General features: G+C 45.9%; 1 protein-coding gene across 1 annotated transcript; it reads left to right on the top strand.

The window, feature by feature from the left end:
- The first annotated feature begins 3,155 nt into the window (after positions 1–3,155).
- SLC18A1 (solute carrier family 18 member A1) lies at positions 3,156–20,595 on the top strand. The gene is made up of 16 exons (XM_084615415.1): positions 3,156–3,312; positions 5,370–5,578; positions 5,889–6,255; positions 7,559–7,617; positions 8,121–8,204; positions 9,506–9,598; positions 10,128–10,217; positions 11,776–11,819; positions 12,790–12,850; positions 13,016–13,111; positions 16,492–16,570; positions 17,094–17,145; positions 17,836–17,899; positions 18,590–18,709; positions 18,942–19,075; positions 19,900–20,595. Exons 2-16 carry the CDS (start codon positions 5,455–5,457, stop codon positions 20,011–20,013), a joined length of 1,581 nt encoding a protein of 526 aa, XP_084471541.1. The 5' UTR covers positions 3,156–3,312; positions 5,370–5,454; the 3' UTR covers positions 20,014–20,595.
- The last annotated feature ends 972 nt before the right edge of the window (positions 20,596–21,567 follow it).

Here is a 21,567-nt window from a genome sequence, read left to right as displayed (position 1 = left end):
TTTGAATAAGTTTTGCCATCATCTCTGTGAAAGAAGATACACAATAAAGTAACAAATGTGTGGCCCCCTAAGCCTGTGGCTGCTCAGAACTTCCTGGTGACAGCATAAATAGAATTAAAATCCTCCAGCTCTGGATCCCTATCACTCAGGCTAAAGAAGAATTGCTATGAGGTGGTTACCAGGACATAACAGAGTAGTTATGATTCTATCCAGTAGATGGTAGTGGTACACTGCTCATGCTGGATCTGTACTGTAGATATTTGGAAGACAGTTTCCAGATCTATCTATTCTGCTCTAAACTCACAACCCAAATACACCTCTGCTCTCCTACACAACTAGGAAATTCTTTGGTAGGTTGCACTCATCCGGTGTTATTGACAATGGTTGTTGACTATACAAAAGCCTGGTAAATGGTCTCAATGTCAAGTATAACTGTCAAGAGAAGGAAGGTGAAAATTATCAAGAACTGTTTTCTTTCACCGTGGTAACTTCTATCATGAAAGGATGGAGGTAACATTTTGGATCTAAAAATTAGAGACCACAGAGCATTATGTTGAAAGAGCAAAATAAATAATGGAATAAAGTATAAAATAAATCATATTTCAAGTGATGTGTACAATGTGTCACCCACACACTGCCATTATTTTCCAGCCAGCAGCCCCAGGAGCTTCTCAGTTGAAACACTGGACTTCTCACTTCCCTAAGGACAGGGCAGATGCTACTCATCCCTAAGGACAAAGCAGCAGAGAACAGAAAAACAAGGGGCAAGGGTTTGTTTAGAAAATCCCCCTTTTCAAACAGAGGTAGCAACCGTGCCGCTGCCAGTCTCTGGGCATGCTGCAGTGACACAGATATGCCCAGGTGTGGAAGGGGAAAAGGAGCAAGACAGTGGTCATGAGGTGGAATGTTTTATTGCAGCATTGTGATGGAGGCCTGAGAGGAACCTTATCCAGACCCATATGCAGCATTGCATAGTCGGGTGGTGTGGCCTTCACCTTCCTCTGAAACACCCAGTATCAGCCACTGCTAGAGGCAGGCTACTGGACTGGACTGGCCAGTGGTCTGGCCTGGTGTGTCAAATCCTATGGTGCGATGCTTACGTTTCACATGGCAAAGAGGGTCTTATTCAGAGCTGCTTTCTTTTCCCTGGGATTGGGGCAATAGGCTGCTCAGTTTCTTTTTCATGGGGAGGTTTGTTGTTGTTGTTTTTAATGACTCCCTCCAATAAAGCAGTGAGATAAAGCGAATGGTCCACTGGAAAAATGTTATACCAGGTTGGAGGGCTGTGAGATTACAAGTCAGACCCAATCGTATGTCTGCTCGGGGAAAAGAATAAGAGCTTTTTCCATGTTAAACATGGAAAGAGAAAGGCCTGGCTGGGGAAGTATCCTTTTGAGGGAGCCCCTTGCAATCCATCCCAGGAGAGAAGGAGCATTGCCACTTCTTTACTTTCTGCTTGCAGCAAGGATTTAACTTAAACTTTCCCCCTCCTCCATTTGTAGCCCATAAGCTAATGCAATTCCCCCATATAAACACATGTACTATGCCCCCTTCACACACCCACATAGATGCTGCCCCCTGCATCTATGCCTTGATGCAGACCTCTCTCCCACACATTGGAATAGCCTCCTCCCCGACACAACACATTGATGCAACCCCATACGCAGGTACACACAGTGACGCAGCTCTCCACATGTGCACTGATGCAGCTGCCCTCCCATACACTGACACAGAGCTCGCCACATACACAATGACGTAGCATCTACACACAAACAGACTCAGCCCACATGTTGGCACAAGCTCCCATACAGACACATAGACACAGGCCCACATCCCTACATAGTGCCTCAATTCCTGCTTCACACACACACACAGAGTCAGCAACATCCCTCCTTTTTTTTCATTTGGGTCCCAGAATGATGGTTAAGGTTTAACCCACAAATTCCTGCACCACCAGAGGCCTTGCCAGTGAAATCTGCTTCTTTATACATAGGAGCGCTGTAACTTTGATTCAATCTTTGAACAATGAAGTAGGAGACAAAAGCTACAGCTACAGCGCCCGTTTCAGGCTGTACAAATGATTCCTCTGAGTTCAGGAGGTTTTGTTTTTGCCATTTTAACCTGGTGGAAGCTGCGCTGGAGATTTTGAACTTGGCGGTTTGTTACCTATTTCATTTGTCTGGAAGTCTTGTTTGTCCCTGTAGTTGGTATTTGGGAACCCAGAAAATAATCATTAATTTCTCAGACTCTGCTCCTAACCTAGCAGGTTCACCTCAATTCTGCGGGGGCATTCTGCCCACCTGTGCAGGCATTTGGGATCCCTGGAAGGATCAGAGGCACAGCGGGGCTGGTTTGTTCTCAGTACCTCAGGACAATTGTGGAGAAACAACAGAAGGATTTTATTATTTTTACATTTAATTTTAAGTGAATTTAAGGCTGATGAAAGATACCAGATGGACAGCCGTGGAGCTGAATACCTTCTGTGTATCCACGGAACAGATACGAAGCAGGCTGTATCAGAACATCCTGTCCTTGCACCAATTTGCATCATTCCTAACTTAAAGGGTCCCACCTATAAGGGTCAGAGTGGAGTTTACATTCCATGGCCCATTCTTTCCTTGGCCTGTCTGCTGAAACTGCCCACTAACTCATGGCACTTGTGTAGGTGGGAATTTTCTGATGTGGACACTGGACTACAAACCTTCAAACTCATTTCATTCAAGGATCATGGAACAATGCTCAGATGTGAGTGATTGTCAGTATCTGGAATCCGTAACTGGAGCTGGTAACCTAGAGGTCCATTTCCCATGACCCATTGCCTGAGCTAGCCAGTCCTCCAAATATTTCATTATTATTTTTATTGTTGTTATTATCATTATTACAGCCCATAGTTTGTAGAAGGCCATTTGTGGTATACAGGTGTCTTTCACACCATGGAGGAGGAGAGCTGTAAAGCCCCAGAACTGCCTCCATGCGCTGTGCTGAGGCCCAGACAACAGTTAAGGTGTGTGATGAAAGACAAGCATTGATGAAAAGCTGTGGTGTGCTGGTGCTTCTTTGCTGCAGATAATCTCTGCATCCTCTCTCCGCTCCCCCCCCCCACACACACCCTTCTTTCCTGCCTCTGACGCAGAGGGAGCTGCAGGGTTGAATGGAACCTATTTGAGGTTCCAATTAAATCTTCATGGAAGAGGGACATTCATATACTTCCCAGATAAAAGGATACATTCACTGGGAACAGCAGTTTCAGACCACAGTGCTGTCACCGCTACTTTCTAACAGCCAGCTGGAGAGACCAAGATGTGTTCTCTGGTAAGAGTCCTTTCTTCTCTGCTCAGTACAACACATTTGCAATCTGTTGTTCTGGGAGCAGATTTTAAGATCTAGATTTAAAGACTGAGTTTAATTATATTTATTTTAGATTTTCTATATTCTTCCTTTCTTCCTTCCTTTCGAGTCCCTAAACTATTTTCTTTCTTTCTTTCTTTCTTTCTTTCTTTCTTTCTTTCTTTCTTTCTTTCTTTCTTTCTTTCTTTCTTTCTTTCTCATGTAGATCTGTGCTTTTGCATTTGTTAGATTACGTACTTTACATTTGTTTGCTTGTTCTCATTTACCTTGAGGAAATAACCAAAGGAAATAACCCAAGGTTCTGTGCCAACAAGTGATGGGTGGGACTCAGACATTAGGTTAAAGAAAAACAATGTTTTTCAGAAAGATTTAAGTGTAAGGGTAGATGGCATTGTCCATGATTTCACAAAACAACCTGTGGAGGAGGATGAACCGTAGTTCTGATCCAATCTCCAGACCCTTTCTTCTTACCACTCTAGTCTATGAGGTGACAGCTCTTCGTATCAGCCATTTAGTATATTAATGATTTTGTTTGTTTGTTTCAGTGCAAATTAATTGCAGATTTGTAATTAATATATTCACCATGGTGGAACAAGCAATCTTTTCTCAACACATCTTAAGCCCTGATCTTAATTGCATTTGTTCGGTTTTTAAGTCTTGTGTTTGGCTGTGATGTTTCAGTTAGGTGAAATGAAAAGAGGTGTAAAGGAAATGAAAAGCCTTCGAGAAACTTAATTTAATCTCCAAGGACCAAACATGAAATGAAAGATGTGGAGATCACTACAAATAAGCTATCAGCTCAATATTTGCTTAGAGTCTTCTAAAGCCTTACAGAAAAGAAGAATGAAATGATGCCCTGAAGTTAGAGTGGCTGATTCAGGAGACTGGTAATGGGTAACAGGGAACTTTGCATGTAAAGGCACAGTTTCAAATGCAGCACAGATCCACAGCTGATGGAAATTACTGTCACTTGGTAGCTGAGCTGATGGTCCCAGTTTAACTCCTAATCATAGAATCATAGAATACCAGGGTTGGAAGGAAGCTCAGGAGGTCATCTAATCCAACCCCCTGCTCAAAGCAGGACCAATCCCCAGTTTTTGCCCCAGATCCCTAAATGGCCCCCTCAAGGATTGAACTCACAACCCTGGGTTTAGCAGGTATATGCTCAAACCACTGAAGCTATCCCTCCCACCCTTTGAGCTAATGAGTGGTGCCCACTTCTCAAAAGCAGTTGACATGGCCTGACCCCTTCCTGGCAATCTCCGCAGATAAGTCAAGGGCACTGTGGGGGCATGACCCAGAGGAGATTCCTTAAGAGCAGGGGTGGAAAGGGATGTGGGGACATTTGCACTGTTGCTGCCCTACGGTGTGCATAAACAGAGAACTTCAGCCTGACTCCTGAGCAAAGAACCATTGAAATGAGGCACCCGCTCGTCTCTCATTCATTATGGGCAGGCTTTGCAGAATCCAATTGTTACTTTTTGTAATTTCAACAAATAATATCAATGTTTATTTTTAAGCACTTAAAAAAGATTTTTATCTGTTCAATTTTTCTAAATTGTGTAAAATTATCTTCTAATCATTTTCTTTTCAATTTTTATCTACTTACATGTTCACCGTTGCAGGAAATTATGGGGAGAGGTCAGATATTAATTATTTATTGATAACAGACACTGAGATTCAAAAAGTTAAAGCTTTATAACCATGGACACACAAATTGTCAACATCACATGTCAAAATATACAAAATAAATAACCTTGCGTCAAATTCTATAAGTTCTCAAGCAACATTTTTCTTACTTTGTCTAACTCTAAATTTTGATTATTATTGATGGAAATATTTTTTTCCTCAGTTTGTTTGCATGTGTGGACGGTGAAACTGAACAAATCTAACCTTTCCAAGCCTAATTAGGGTATGGTCAAAAGCCCATTGAAGTCAATGGAAAGATTCCTGTTGACTTCTGGCCCTTGGATCAGCCCTGTGTATTTTCCTGGGTATTTTGCAGAGTGTCTTTCTTAAAGATTACAGGACATCCTCAGCCCTGAGAAGTAGTTAGAGCGCACACAGGAGTTGAAAGACTGAAGCAGCCCTGCTGGGTTTCCAACAATGCCTCGAGCGGTGGAGTGCGCCCCCTGGAGGTGGATGAAGGAGGGAAGGGAGTCGCGGAGACTGGTTCTGGTGGTCGTGTTTGTCGCTCTGCTGCTGGACAATATGCTGCTCACTGTTGTGGGTACGTTCAGTGTGGGTGTGAATGCGTGTGTAGGTGTCAAGGTGTCCTGAATGATGTGCTGAAGAAATTAAGACTCTGTATATCTCAGTTGGAACTGCAGAAACCAGCAACAAGAGAAATGAGTTTGACTGGTCTCCATCCCAGGCAGTGCTGCAGGTGTGGAGCAAGGTGCACTGGGAGAGTTGGATGTGGGCAGTTTACCTGATAACTGTCTCTAGCTCGAACTATTAACCTTTCATTAATTTCCCCCACACAAACCAGAAGTGCTGAATAAAACCCTAACTAATCTCCTCCTTTAATTTTCTTGCAGTGCCAATCGTCCCCACCTTCCTCTACGCAACAGAATATAAAGGTGCGAACAGCTCTGCTTCGCAGAACTGGATCGTGGCAGCCCCCATGGCCTTTGCAGCTCCTCCCTTCTCCTCCATGTTCTCTCACTTTGACAACACCACAGTGACTGTCTCAGACTACACGGTTGTCAACACCACAGTGGGGGTGAATGGGACAGAAAGCAGCAGCCTGCCTCAGCTCACTGGGCCCAGCCTGCCACCAAAAAACAACTGTGTAGACGGTGAGGAGTTCCTCATGGAGGAGAACGTGCGTGTTGGACTGCTGTTTGCCTCCAAGGCTCTTATTCAGCTCACAATCAATCCATTTGTGGGTCCCCTGACTAACAGGTATGTCAGCCAGGCTATAAATGAGTTTATGAGCATGTAATGCAATGAACAAATTTGGGTCACATTCCCCCTCTAGTGGGTAGTCCATTGGAGGATAGCAGCCTATTGATGCTGCTAGCAAATAAAGTTACTCCTTCTTCAATAGTAGAGGCCTGTGTTGCAGTGCTGAAGGGCATGCATTTAAGCCTTGCCAGTGACCCACGGCTGGGACCATTATGATAACACAGCATGGGAGCTCACCAAAGCCCCTTGTGAGCTAGAATAGCACAGTGGAAATATAAGCATCCAATCATCCAGGAATTCCACCTCTTAAAGAAAGCCAGCAAATTGCTTTGAACATGTGCATTCCTAAGGAAATATTATTGGTGCTCCCTAGCCGAAAACTCATTTGGCCCAGGCCCTGCTCAGCCCAGCATACATGAGTGAGTTAGGACCCGTGTACCAAGTTGAACCAAGGGCATCAATAGCTTGCATGATGCTCCAATGAGACTGAAAGAACTGAAATGTTGTCATCACACATTCTATGTCAGTAGCTAGGAATCACAACATTTTGATTCAAATTTACACCCTCCCCACTCCCACTCCCTTAAATTTGTCTTTTCCTTTATTTTTAACTTAAACAACAACATCATCACATAATCCTCAGCCTAAAATTCCCCCTGAGCTTGATGTTCCCAGGTATTTTCTCTGCAGGACCTCTCTGTCCCTGCACTTCACTTCCTCTGCTTCAGAGAGGCGCTCCCGAGTTAGAGCTAATAGGACCCCCTGATCTGCCTGGCAGGATGGGTCAGCAAAATAGATCTGCATCTCTGTGCAGGGTCCTAGAACTTGTTACAATAATTTCACACACTTATACACACACATTTAAACGTATGCAGAGACTAACACACACATTTGCACCCATATACCTTGATAGAGAGCCTCACTCTTCCATATAAAAACATTCACTGACACACACAGATATGTATACTGATATGTACAATGCTCACATTCACACTTCCCTATACAAACACACACACACATAGGTGCACTGATGCACACACACCACATCCTTAGAGACACATCTACACAGCCATAGACAACAGCCTTGAATACATTTACACACCTACACATACATATATTGAACACACCCATATTCTGCCATTCTCCTGCAGTCTCATACACACATACAGTATTTACTCATACATGTACACAGACATATACTCATTCGCATAAATGCAATAATGCATTGGTGCTAAGATAAAGTCCTTAGCTTTGAATGAGAAACTCTCCTTGAGTTCTTGATTGTCTCCTCCCTTTTTAGGATAGGATACCACATTCCCATGTTCGCTGGATTCATCATCATGTTTCTCTCTACAGTCAGTGAGTATTCTCTTTCTCTGCCTTTCACTGGGTAGCGCCAGGTCTGTTCCAGTGAACAAGTAACTAATCTGCAATGAGGCCAACATGGAGCCTTGGGATCCTTTGTCCATGACTGTCCCAATGTCTGAGATATGGGAGGACAGCAGATTGGCCAACTCCCATTCTAGAAACAGAGAGTGAAATTCAACAGGTGGTTTCCAGTGCTTGACAGCATTTGAGTTGGGTGTTTGTTGTAGCAGCGTTCAACTCTTCTTGGAACACCTCTGTGTGGCCCCATCAGCATGGTTACCATTTAAAGTCCCCAAAAATGAGATCTTTGAAGAAGGTATGTGGTGACCTCTCTTCCTCTGGACCAGAGGATAGTGAAAGACACTGAAGTGGCCTTCAGAGACTGTAGGCCTGTGAGAGCATAGCTAAGAAGATTTGTGCAAGCTGGTTTTAATTAGAGATGGACTTGAAGAATAGCCCCAAATACTGACTCTGAATTTCTACTTTCCCCCCAGTGTTTGCTTTCTCAGGTACCTACACCCTGCTGCTTGTGGCTCGAGCACTCCAGGGCATTGGCTCATCCTTTTCATCTGTCGCAGGTAAATGTACTGGCTTATGGGAGTAGCTGGCAGCAAGGCAGATCTTAGCCAGCTAGGAGGACTGATGTCCCACAAGCAGCGTCTGGACTTTGGCTGCTTTGGCTGAGCTTAAATGGTGCCTCTCAAGCAACCTGGGCCATAGAGAGTGAAATTTACAGTGTGTGAAATGTGATGGTTCAGTCTGCAGAGCAGAGAATCACAAAGATCCTTCCTCCAGCCTAGGAAGCTCTCACTAGCATGCCCAAGCATCACTGGATAAAAGGAAGATTATTCAAGAGAGGCCCCAGGTGCTACAGTGCACAGACCAGGAATCAGATTTCAGACTGTTCAGGGGGTGAGGTTTAAACTCTGTAGGCTTAGAATTCATATATTCCACAGCCAGAAGGAACCATTGCGATCATCTAGTCTGACATCTTGCCTAACTTCCCCAAAATAATTCCTAGAGCAGAGCTTTCAGGAAAAACATTCCATCTTGATTTAAAAATGGTCAGTGATGAAGACTCCATTGCAAACCTCGGTAAATTGTTCCAATGGTTAATTATTCTCACCAGGAAAAATTTGCTCCTTATTTCCAGTCTGAATTTTCTAGCTTCAACTTCCAGCCATTGGATCACGTTATATCTTTCTCTGCCACATTGAAGGGCCCACTATTAAATATTTGTTCTCCATGTGGATACATATAGATTGTAGTCAAATCACCCCTTAACCTTCTCTTTGTTGAATAGATTGAGCGCCTTGAGTCTATCATTATAAGGCATGTTTTCTAATCTTTTATCATCCTCGTGGCCCTTCTCTGAACCCTTTCCAATTCCTCCTCCCCTTTGCCACAATTTGGCATATCGCTCGTGCAGACACTAAGACATGGGCAACTCCTAAAAATTAGATCGACCTAGCAACATTGCTCAGGGCTGTGAAAAAAGTCATGCCCTGTGCGATGTAGCTGGGTCAATCTATTCCTCCACGTAGGTGCAGCTAGGTCTAAAGAAGAATTCTTCCATTACCTACTACCATTTCTCGAGGGGATGGATTTACTACACTGATGGAAAAAACCCTTCCATCGCTGCAGCAAGTGTCTGCAGGCGTGCCACTGTAGTGCTTGGAGTGTAGACATACCCCAGTACAGAGCATGGTAAGACATAACACTGACTACAAACAAGATAAAATTAGGGGCCCAGGTGTTACACAGGAAACTGAGCTCAGGTAGGCTGGAGACCGAAGTATCCAGGTGTGATTCAGACATGGGTCCAGATGAGATGCGAGAAGCCTAATTCAACTTACCTCTGCTTCCTTTCTATTTTCAGGCCTGGGAATGCTGGCAAGTGTGTACACAGATGACTACGAGAGAGGAAACGCTATGGGGATAGCATTAGGAGGTCTGGCATTGGGGGTGCTTGGTGCGTAAACTTTGTTCCCCAAAAATTTAGATTAGTGAGAACTCTGATGCTTCTTCAGCCAGTAGATACCGGTTTCCCCAAGTCCTTGCTCTGCACCACTCTTGCACCTGTCCCCTAACATGCAACGCTGGCTCATTCCAAAAGGCCTGGCTGGTCTTTCCTCCTGCCGTTCCCATGATTTAGCCCCATTTTTTCTCCTGTGCTCATTCTCTGGCACTGTTTTCTGCTCATGCTGGAAATTTTTCTCAGCAGATACCTACCTGATCCCATGAAAACTGCTACTGAATATAAAATGCTTCCTCCTCTTTCTCCCCACCTCTTCGGTTCAAGACATAATGAGAGGTGGGCCGAGTACTGACATAATGCCATGGTTCTAACGCCGGCTCTCCCACGGGAGTCAACAGGAGTCTTTCCATTGGGTCTGGGGTCAGGCATCACAAACAATTGACTGTGGCTTTGCCTCTGCCGTAACTCCAGCGCACCCATGTACTTCACACCCACTGGACTGACCCAGCCCTTTCCCTTGCAGTTGGGGCTCCCTTTGGAAGTGTGATGTATGAGTTTGTTGGAAAATCAGCCCCCTTTCTGATCCTGGCATGCTTAGCCCTTTTGGATGGAGGTGAGTCACCAAATGTGCCGGCCAGTTTTGGCTTCACAGCTCTGAATATCCACCCCCACCTCCAAACTAAAGCATTCAGGGATGGGTATCTGAGAGGAAACGTCACAGGGTTTGTGCGGAGGAATAGACAGGCTCTACAGGTGCTATTAGCAGCAGCAGTTACTATCGCTGTTTTTAGTTGTGCACTCAGCACTGTACGCATTCATACACTGGCTCTGTGCTCACTGCCTGACGTATGACTTACAGATGCTGTCAGACCCAGCCGCTCATTCCCCATGTAAACCACTTGATTGCTTCACTGGAGTGAGTAACAGAGTCAGGGAAATGTGTGTTAAGAGCTCCATGCGCTGGCTAAAGTGGCTACTCTGCTTCACAGACCCTCCTGGTTAAGCAGAAAACAACTGAAAACAGGGTCTGATCGTAGGAAGTGCTAGGCAACCTTAACTAGAGCCATTGCTACCAACTCTACCTATAGTAAGTGATCGGCATCGTTAACTATAGCCATCAGTACTGCTCTGCCTGTAATACTCTGTCCCTTCATGCTGAGACAAATCAGTAGCATGGTGGAACAGATGTGGTGACCTAATTTTGTTGTTATAATTTATTATTTGTATTTGTATTGTAGTTGTAGTCCCTAGAGGCCCCAGGCCCCCTTACTTTACTCTCATACAATGAAAACATGGTCCCTGCCCCCAAAGAACTTACAATCTGAGTAATAGGGGTAACATTTTCAAAAGCACCTGAATTATTGAGAAGCCCACATCCCATTTTCAAAAGAGATTAAGGGCCCGTCTAAACGGCAAATTTACTGCCCCGCGAGACAGGCTGTGAATCTCCAGCACATCAGCTTGCCATGCAGTGGTGTCCTGTGTGGACACGGCTACAGTGCAGGGAAAATCCCGGAGCACAACCATTCTCCAGGAATTTCATTGTGCTGTAGCAGTGTCCACATGGGACGTGACTTTGTGGCAAGCTGGTGCACTGCAGAGTCACACCCTGGTTTGCTGCACTCACCGTAGAGATGAGAAGAGCCCCTAGGCACATGGGATACTTTTGAAAATGGGATTTAGGCTGCTAAAGCTCCAAGGGCCTAATCTGGCCTTAAAACTCCCACAGATTTCAATGCAAATTAAGTGCCTAAATACCTTTACAAAGCTGGCCCTTTAGTCCCTTTGAAAATCTTACCATAGGTCTTTCCATCTGTAATTTCTGCTGTGGTCTAATTGTGGCTACCTAACAAATGGCTCTCACCTTAACGTAGGTTGTTTGCATGTTTTACTGCTTCGTATCTGAATAATGCACTCACACTATAATGGTCCGATCCTGCTCTCACTGACGTTGACGGGAGTTTTGTCGGAACAGAATTAGGGCCTAAAATTTCTCCCTTCTCAACAGATGCCCCCGAATGTGTTAGAATTGGGACAACTGGCCCATTTCTGGGATCACTGGGTTTTGAGATACTGAAGGGGGAGGGTCTACAGTAAATATGAGACAAGAGGTAATAGTGGCTGGAGGTGCCATGCCAAGGAATAAGCAAATAATGGTATTTTTCTCTTAGCTTTACAGCTGTGCATACTGCAGCCCTCTAAGATTTCCCCCGAAGTAAGTACAAACATATGAGTGTGTGACCTTGTGCTACACAGTGTGAACAATGCGGGCATGGATTCCCTGTTGGGGAAGACTGTGGTGAAGCTGCCAGCCATAGAGCATGACGGCACTGGGAAATGAATGCATGGGAAAGGGTCAGAGATGGCAGCAAGGAATGGTTACCTAGACGAGTGGTTAGCGCATCGTAATGTGTATTTAATAGATTCCGGGGCTATATTCGGATCTCAGTAACGTTAGTGTAACTCTGGAATAACTCCATTTGCTTCAGTAGAGCTGTTACTCTCAGTGTCACTGAGAGCACAGTTTGGCCCTATTATCTGCCTTTTGAAACAGCCAGAAATTCAGCCTTCCCTGTGAAAGGTGCTCAGTTCTTCTGGACATCCATAGGGTGCCCTGTGAGAAACAACTGCTGTGCTTCCCGCTGCTGGCCAGACGCTCGTGTGGATTTAACCAGTCCATGGCAGCAGGACTCCCTGCGGGCAGCCGCAGTTTGACCAGCATGCTGTGCTCCCTAGGCAGCCATCTGGAGAGCCGGGGGACTTCTCTGAGCTCAACCCTGCTAGGATTCGCTCAGTGCTGATTCCACCATGAAAGGGAGATGCCAGGTTGGCAGATCTGGGGTCAGGTATATCAAGCTGACATGCTGGCTCTTTGAACCATGGCTAGGTGAAAATGCTGAGAGGAGACGAACACACAGACACTAGGCACTGACCTGGAAAGGGAAGCTCAGAAACAACCCCCTGGTGGAACCAGCTCTCTTAGTACTTCCCCCATCTTGGCTCTCACAGGACAATGCCAATGTGCCTTTACACAGAAGGGCAGGCTGGCCACATGGGCCATGCACCTGTACACGCACAGGCTGGCTCACGGCCTGGACCATGCACTTCTATAGCATCTGGTTTGGTTTACATGCTTCCCCTAGAGCACTACTTGTAACCCCCTGCTTCCTTTCTGTATTATGCAGAGCACCAAAAGCACCCCCGTATTCGCATTGCTGCGAGATCCCTACATCCTGGTTGCTGCAGGTAAGGTGAGATGGCTGCATCCCTCACTGCCCCACAGTGCATCTTTACCTTGTTCTTGAGAATATTCACCAGGGGCTTGTGATGGAGTCGTACTCGTAATCCTTTAGCAGGATCGAAATGTGGGCAGTTAAAATGGAGCGTTTCCTGTTGTTTTCTCTCTCCCAGGTGCCCTGTGCTTTGCTAACATGGGGGTGGCAATGCTGGAGCCCACGTTACCCATCTGGATGATGCAAACCATGTGCTCCCCAAAGTGGCAGCTGGGTAGGTGCCTCCTTTCTCAGCCTTCTTGGTTACTGAAAAACCAAGCCTTCCCTCATGTGTTTAAACCACATCAGCCCTCATGTGTTTAAACCACATCAGCTCAGAGGAGGCGCCTGTAGAGGGGGGTGAAGGTGCTGGTTACTGATGCAGCCTGTTGCATGAAATGAAATGTATGCCTCCACCTGCAAAGGACGAGTGGTCCCAGACTACTGCAATGTAGTGTGGTCGGAGGGACACTCAGGGTCTCTGGATGGGGGTCACCCTGCTGTCTATAAATAAAAGTTAGAGGAGATTCCTGACTGAAGCGGGAAAAACACCCAGGGCCTGATTTCCCCCGCACATACACGGCTGTAAATCAGGAATAACTGCCCTGAAGTCAGTGGGGTGACACCGGGGTGAGAGGAGAATCAGGACTCAGGATGCAGATAAGAGAGAAAGGAGTCAAAGAAAGTGCTGTGCAGATGGGCCCGTAATAATTCAACTCCCACGCAGGAGAGGGGCCTCTGGGCGCGATCTCAGAGTCAGGCCTGACACAGTCTCTGAGCCTGACAGCTCAGGTACACCAAGCAATGTCATCCTGTGAGGTAGAAGCTAGGTGTCTTAGGACCAAATCTATCCTTAGCGTAAGGGGTGCCACTCCATTGAAATCAGTGGAGATGTGCCTGCTTCCCTCACGGCTGAATTTTGCCCTTTCCGTGGCCAGACACTAGAACAGGGCTTAGCCAACTAGCAGGTTCCCCTGCGCAATACCTGGTCTGTGTGCTCAGCATGCTAGTGCTGTTGAGATGTGAACCAGAGCCCAGGTTCTCTCTGGGTACGTCTTCACTGCAGAATTATTGGCACCCGGGTCACTCTACACGGCAGCTGGGGGGCGAGCTTCCTGGCCCCGGTACATAGACTTGTGCTCGTGAGGCTCATGCTAGTGCTAAAACTAGTAGCGTGGGTGTTGCAGCACCTGTGGGGGCTCAGGATAGCCAGCTGAGCTCAGACGCTGGGTTGGATGGGTCCAAGCTCGGGGAGCTGGCCCACGCCTCTGCCAGTGCCACAATCTCAACACACAATGTTAAGCTACAGGTGAAAGAAGGCTATCTGCAAAGCCAACAGGGGGGAACGGGACGCATGGTACATACGAATTACTCACTGTCTAGGAAATGTGATAAGAAGGTAACAGTGCCTACCTTTGGTACAAAAAAATGATAAAATCCAACTGGCAGTGGAATGACCTTTGGGGACGCTCCAAGCTACACTTACGACCCAAATTGAATTGCAACCTGGCAGCAGCAGCGCTCATGAGAGCTGCTAATTGAGTTACTAACTAATCAGGCAGGAGCCTTCATCCAGATAAGGGGCCATGATGCCTTGGCTGGCCTGCGTGACTGAGCAGGAGTGGATGCGGTTAGCAGACTCATCTCTCAGGGGCTGTGGGTAGTGAGGGGGAAGGGACGGTGCTTGGTGGTGGGAATGGAAGTCACTGAGCAATTCACTGGGGAATTATCCAGTGCCCACTGAAGATGACTGGAATCTTTCCACTGACGTCAGTGGACATCTGATCAGGCCCTTGCAGAGATGGTGGAAATGGAGCCCAGAGGGATACTAACCTGGGAATGTAAGAGAGGAGCCCAAAACAAAACCTCAGCTGTAACCATCCCCAGAAAAGTTTGGATCCAAGCACAAACTCCTTGGGCTGAGCCAAACTCTCAGTACAAACACCCCTAGGGAACTTTGAATCTGGGTCCCAACTTTGCAGCCAGGGCACATCTTCACATTTATAAAGCACATGGCAAAGCCGTGTCCCAGCTGTGCTGCCCCTTTACACAGGATTAATAAATAACATGCATTATTTGGGAAGGATCCCCCCCCCCCAGCTTCCAATTTTGCACCCCTTCCCTCCAGATTCTGTGACTTGTCATTATTAATTATTTGTATTACTTAGTGCCTAGGAGCTATAGTCATGGACCAGGATCCTGTTGTGCTAGGTGCTGCACACACATAGATCTGCAGCCATTTGGCTCCTATCCATGCCACTGACATGTCACTCCCATGCGGAAACTGCAGAAGGAGCACGACCTCTCTCCCCTCATCACCCAGGGCTGAGTTTGCTGCAGAAGCCTAAAAACCTGGAAAGAAAGCCACCAGGGCCAGGTCTCTCAGGTACCAGTGCTGAACACTAGACAAAGGGGGCCTGATTCTCCACTCTGCATAGGGTACCAGTTAACTCTTATTGATTTCAAAGGGAAAGCTGGTATCCAGCAGTAGGAGAATAGGTCCCAGGGCTGCTGAACAGCATCCATCTTAAAAGCAACTATAGAATCATAGAACTATAAACTATAAACCCAAGTGTTATTCTTTGTTTGTTTCAATTTGCCTACCCTTGTGTTCCCTGGAGAAACGGGAAAAGCTCAGACTTCCCCAGCAAACCTGCAGGATTAACAATGCTGTATAACCTTTAAAAAAGAGGAAAGGAAATTAAGAACAAATCAAGTGTGCTTTAATAAGGAAGTTGCCTTAATATACAGGCAAATAGAGGCAATCATGATTTAGTTATAGTCTGTACGGGAGAGTATATTAAAAATAAACAACTGGTAAACCAGCAGGATGGTCAAATATTTGATTTTAACTTAATTATAATCCCTGAGGTTTTTCAGTAGGCAGTTTTTTTATGCTGTGAAATGGAAGGGGGAGGAAGAGAAAGAGAGAAAGCAATACAGAGTAGCAGGATGGCTTTATGGTTAAAGCAACAGTCACGTGATCTAGGTTCAGTTCCTGGTTTTATCACAGATGCCTTGTGTGACCTTGGGCAAACCACTTCATGGCTCAGCTTCTCATCTATAAAAAGGGGATAAAAATATTTCTCTTCGACCACCCTGTGTGTGTCTTGGCTATTTAGACTGCAAGCTCTTTGGGGTAGGGATTGTCTCACTATATGCACAATGCGGCCCTGATTTTGGCTGGGATTTGTAAGCACTGCTGTAATACAGATATAGAATAATAATAACAGAGAAGAAAAGAGAAGCCATTGCCTTGCAAGGGCTAATATACATTATACCTGGGGACTCTACATTGGATATTCATTTGCCCTGTCTAATCTGCCCTGGCTCACATGGCCAATAGCATATGTTATTTGACTGATGGCAAGACTGTTCATGATTTACCACTGGAGCAGATTCAGACTCTATGGAGGCCAGATCAAATTGGACCTTGAGATCTTCCACGCATTTACAAAGTGGTTGTTACTATGAGCATCTGACTATGAGCCTTCTAGCACCTAATGGGCTTGAGCTCTGAACTTCTTTGGGAGGTGTCAGGAAACTCTGAAGTCTTTAGGCAAATCTCTGATGATCATGTGTTATGTATTTGAGGCTGGGGCTCTTCTTTTGCAGGGATGGCATTCCTGCCTGCCAGCATATCTTACCTCATTGGCACCAACCTCTTTGGGGTGTTGGCCCACAAAATGGGGCGGTAAGTGGAACTCAATGGCTTTCAAACCTTGGTGTTCTTCCCAGCTGTCTTCAGACCACCCAGCTGCTTATTTGTAATGAGGTGGTGATGCTACTCAGGGGAATACCTGTCTCACACTACAGTGTGGTGGGGAGGAAGGGTAGCTCAATGAAATTAAAGGGCAGCAAATTTAGAAGCAATGCAAAGACTCACTATTTCATGCAGAGTGAAATTGACCTATGGGACCCACTGCTGCAGGAGGATATTGAGCCAAAGACTGTCTAGATTTCTCAGAGGGGTTGAATAATTTTATGACCAATTATAATATTTATGGCTATGTAGGATAAGATAAGGTGATGAAATCTCATGCTTCAGGGTGTAAACGTCCTGGGTCAGAAAGTAAACTTTTCCCCTCCGTGAGTAGCACTGCATAGTTGGTGCTGTAGTAGATTGGAAGGCCCAGTGATCCCATCTGGTACGACAGTTCATGTGCCCTTGGGGCTTACAGTGTGTCATTCTTTTCCTATCTTCTTCCTCACTGCAGGTGGCTGTGCTCCCTGATTGGAATGGTTGTAGTGGGGATTAGTCTCCTTTGTGTAAGTACTGCAAGATATTCTGAGACCTCTCTGCAGAAGAATCATCAGAGCTTTAGGCAGGGAAACCAAGAACTTCACTGCCCCAGCCTTTCACCTATGCAAAACTGGGTTAGGTTGGGGCCCGCATCGTGCATGAGCTGACTTTGGGCATATCAGCCCATCCCTTAGTGGAGTTTTTCCATATCATGAAGCCAAGGTAAAGTGTGTGAAGTAACGCTGGTGCCCCATCTCTCCCTCTGTGGAATCTGTAAATGGGGAACCGTCCTTTTCTTCAAAAGCCAACAGGACTCTTCTGGGGCATGAGGCACTGAATGGGTTCTTGTGCTCTGCAATATCTTAGGGCCGGATGTGTAAAGGTATTTCGGCATTGAACGTTGCAGATAGGCATCTAGTGGTATTTCGCAAAGTGCCCAAGTGCGTTAGGTGAATAAGACCCATTTATTTCAGTGGGAAATAGGTACCTTAATACCTTTGACATTCTGGCTTTTAGTGGCTTTTCTAATGTCTCATCTTCCTGCAGGTCCCACTGGGTGGTGGAGGTGTTAGAAGTGTGCTCACATGCCTGGCAGTTAGTGGGAACCCAGTGGCTGCATTAGTGCATCTATTCCACTGGTCATGTGCCCCACAAAGAAAGGCCTCTGGCCAAAGCCCCTCTGGCCTCCCTCATATCTTCTTTCTTTCCCCTCCAAGGTGCCTCTTGCGCAAAATATTTATGGACTGATCGGCCCGAACGGTGGGCTTGGCTTTGCCATAGGTAAGATGCCAAGGTGACTAATCATTCTGTCCAAGGCAGTCCCATATACCACAATCCGAACTCCATCCCTTTGGAAGGCAGATGTCTCTACAACATACCCAAAGAGCCTCTAGTCCATGCATGAACTCCCAGGAACCCTTATAACCTATAAAATGCCCTATACCCTGCTCTCAAATACTTCCCTGTATCACTCATCCCCTCCCACGCTTGGTGGGAATGAGTCTGGCCAAGAAACAACCTTGTGCTGTTAAGCGACTGCAGAGCCACTAACACAGGGACAGCGATTGTGGACGAGGTCTTTCAGAGGCCATTGGATGGAGCTCAGTCACTTGTCTCCCCCTCAAGTGCTGCTTTGATTAGAATCGTGTGTGTTGCACTCAGGAGAGACACTGAAAGCCCTAGATCCTGGAAAGAGCATGGTCAGGACATCTGGGTCCCAGTCCTGGCTCTGCTGCCAACATGCTCTGTGGCCTAGGGCAAATCGCTTTTCTTGGCCTTGTTGCCGCATTCTGTAAAACGGGGATAACAATATTTATTCGTCTCGCAAAGGGAGGTTGTGAGGACTAATCAAAGCGTAGTGCCCTTTACTGAAAAGTGTGGGAGAAGTGTTGCATGTCCTTCTGTCTGCCTTTGAAGAGATTCACTTGGAGAGGGCAATGGCTGATCACATTATTTTTGCTTTGGGGGCAGGCATGGTGGATTCCTCGATGATGCCAATTATGGGATACCTGGTGGACCTTCGCCACACCTCTGTCTATGGCAGCGTCTATGCCATTGCTGATGTTGCCTTCTGCATGGGCTTTGCTATCGGTACGGATTAACATTTGCCTGAAAGGGCAGCATATATGATGATTTCCCAGTATATGGCTTCATAGCATTAATCCACAGCACCCCACCTCAGTGTTGGCTGAAAGCAATTGGTAGTGGGCATAGAAATCAGCCATGATACAGTAATTTTACAGTCCATCTGCACTGATCTCTCCAATTTGGCAAAGGAGGTTTTTGTAATCTTGCTCTTTGTTTAACCCTTCCTCACATCCAGGTCCATCTACTGGGGGTGTGATTGTACGGGCTATTGGGTTTCCTTGGCTGATGGTCATCATTGGAGTGACCAACATTGCTTACGCCCCTCTCTGCTGGTACCTGCGGAGCCCTCCGGCTAAAGAGGAGAAGATTGTGAGTTGAATTCTACAGCATGTGGTCTTGATAATCCAGGAGACTTGCATGTGACAGGTGCAAATGTGTGTAGAATATTGTATGCAGGTCTGGGCACCGCAGTACTAGAAAGATATTAACAAATAGGCTGGATGCCTGAGGGACTGACATACTGAGGCCAGACTAAGTGTTAAATCTGTGGTATAGTGGTCTTGTAGACAGGGAGTTGGCCTAGGACTTGGGTTACCTGAGTGTTATCCTTGGCTCTGCCAATGTCTTGTTGTGTGACCTTGGGCAAGTTACTTCCTCTCTCTGCACCTGTTTCTCTTTCTACCTTGCGTCTAGCTTGATTGTAAGCAAATCTGAGGCAGGGAGTGTCTTGCACTGTATATTTTGTGTATGTCTTGCATTGTGTTCCTAGCACAGTGGGGCCCTAATTTTGGTTGGGCCCTTTAACTGCTACTGTAATGGTAATATAATATTTCAGCAGTTCTAACCCTGCCATGCTCAATTAGCAAAATATTCACTCATTTGCTCACAAGAGTGAATTCCAACCTGTGCCACTTCTATCCACTCAACAGAACAAACCCTTCTCTTGTGTTTTGGATAAGAAGCCAGAATCCCTTGGAGGGCAAACAATTTATATGGTTAAAAAAGCAAACAAACAATAACACGCCTAAAATTTCTCATGGCCCACCATTTGTCATCATTATGCAAAGTCTGTGTAGCGCTTTGGGTTATGGTAGATATTTGTATTAATTAATAGATGTGATAGATATTTGTATTAATTAATGTATTAGTAATTATTATTTTTAAATATTATATTATTTCCCCCCAATTCCCAGGCAATTTTAAACCAGGAATGCCCCATGCAAACCAAATGCTACGCCACCCAGAAACCTCTGCGGGAATTCCCCCTGACAGATGGTAGTGACGAGGAGGCAGAGAGTGAGGAATAGCAGGAGCAAAGATGCAGCTCCTGCTCTGAAGCTGTGTCAAGTTTACAAAACCCCGGACGTCTTATCAAACAAGGCTAACCCAGAGACCTCCCTCCTGCCAGCCAACAAGATCCAGGAGTCCTGGCTTCATTAATCTGCCATTCTCATGGCACTGGGTGGTCAGGCAGTCGACAGGAAGCCATTGAGAGCCGGGGCTCCTGGGTTCTATCCCTGGCTATTCTCACCTACTGTGTGAACTTGCGCAACTCACTTCACCTCATTAAGTCGCATCTATGATACGGGATTATAATCAGGTGGAGTCAGCCCATATTGTCCTACAGAAAAGCAGTCGTGTGGTGCGATCCACCCATCTGTGATAAGCGGATGGTACCAGCCTACCTCACAGGGGTGTTGTGAGGCTGTGTTAATTAATGTCTGTGAAGTGCTCATGCTCCTTGGATGAAAAGCACTAAAGGGTAAAATATTATCTCCAGGGGATTTTCATCTCTGGGGATCCTATTTTAACCCCCAGCATGGATTTTCTCTGTAACACTGTGGAACCATCACTCTGCACCTCTGCTAATAAAGATGCCACAACATTAATGTGCTCCCCGGCTTGTATCAAGGTGGCAAAACAAACAACAAATCCTGCCTACCACTGTCTCGGCTTCTGTGTCATGCATGCTATTTCTGAGGTCAGTGTTGACTCCTCTAGGTGCCTCTTCTACTACCTATTCATTCATTTCCTTTGGGAATTGATGAAGAAATTCAGGTGGAAATGGGGTGGAACCCACATGTAGAATCCTTATTATTACTTATATTACCATATCGTCTGGACTCAGCAAATTTTATAGCTGCTTAGATCACTGGTCCATGTAGCCCTGTTTCCTGCCTGGGACAGTGGCGATCACCATGTGCTTCAGTAGAAGGTACAAGGAGCCCTGCAGCAGGCAAGTTTGGAATGAGCTGCCCAAAGAGGAAGCTCCTTCCTAACCCTCATCAGTGAGCGATCAGCTTATGCCTTGAAGCAAGAGGGCTTATATCCTTTCCCTGATTTAGTTTTTCCTCTGCATCTCTGCTGTGAAATTTCTACGTCAAAGTCATAGTCTTACTCGTAACTAAGGGTCCGTGTGTGCCATGAGTGCCCATCTTGCTCTGTCCATATTCACCAGGTTGTTTTTTTCCCCCTCTTGTAAATAGAAAATGGTACAATTAAATTTCTTAGGCCACCTGGGACTGACTAGCTCAAAACCTACATACAGCAACCAGATATTTTTATTTTACGACTTCCTCCCCAGCTCTCCTGAACATCAGCACCTGCTTCCTTGTGCTGCCAGGATTTCCAATGAGAAGCATGTTTACTTTCTCCAGAGAGGAGGCAGAAGGAGGGACCTTCCTATGCTGAGATCTATTCACACCTCTACAATGGGTCTCCCAGTTAAATATTAACTTTAACCTCATGTGTGCATACCCTGCGGCTGGATGCTATGGAAACTCACCTAATGTGGCTGACAAGGGATGCAGACAAGACTAGAAGACAATGGTGCCCACACAATGGGTTTCTCATTGGTTACT

This window comes from Lepidochelys olivacea (assembly GCF_965140295.1).
Source record: "Lepidochelys olivacea isolate rLepOli2 genome assembly, chromosome: 26".
NCBI lineage: Eukaryota > Metazoa > Chordata > Testudines > Cheloniidae > Lepidochelys > Lepidochelys olivacea.
This window is presented reverse-complemented; position numbering and strand designations above follow the sequence as displayed.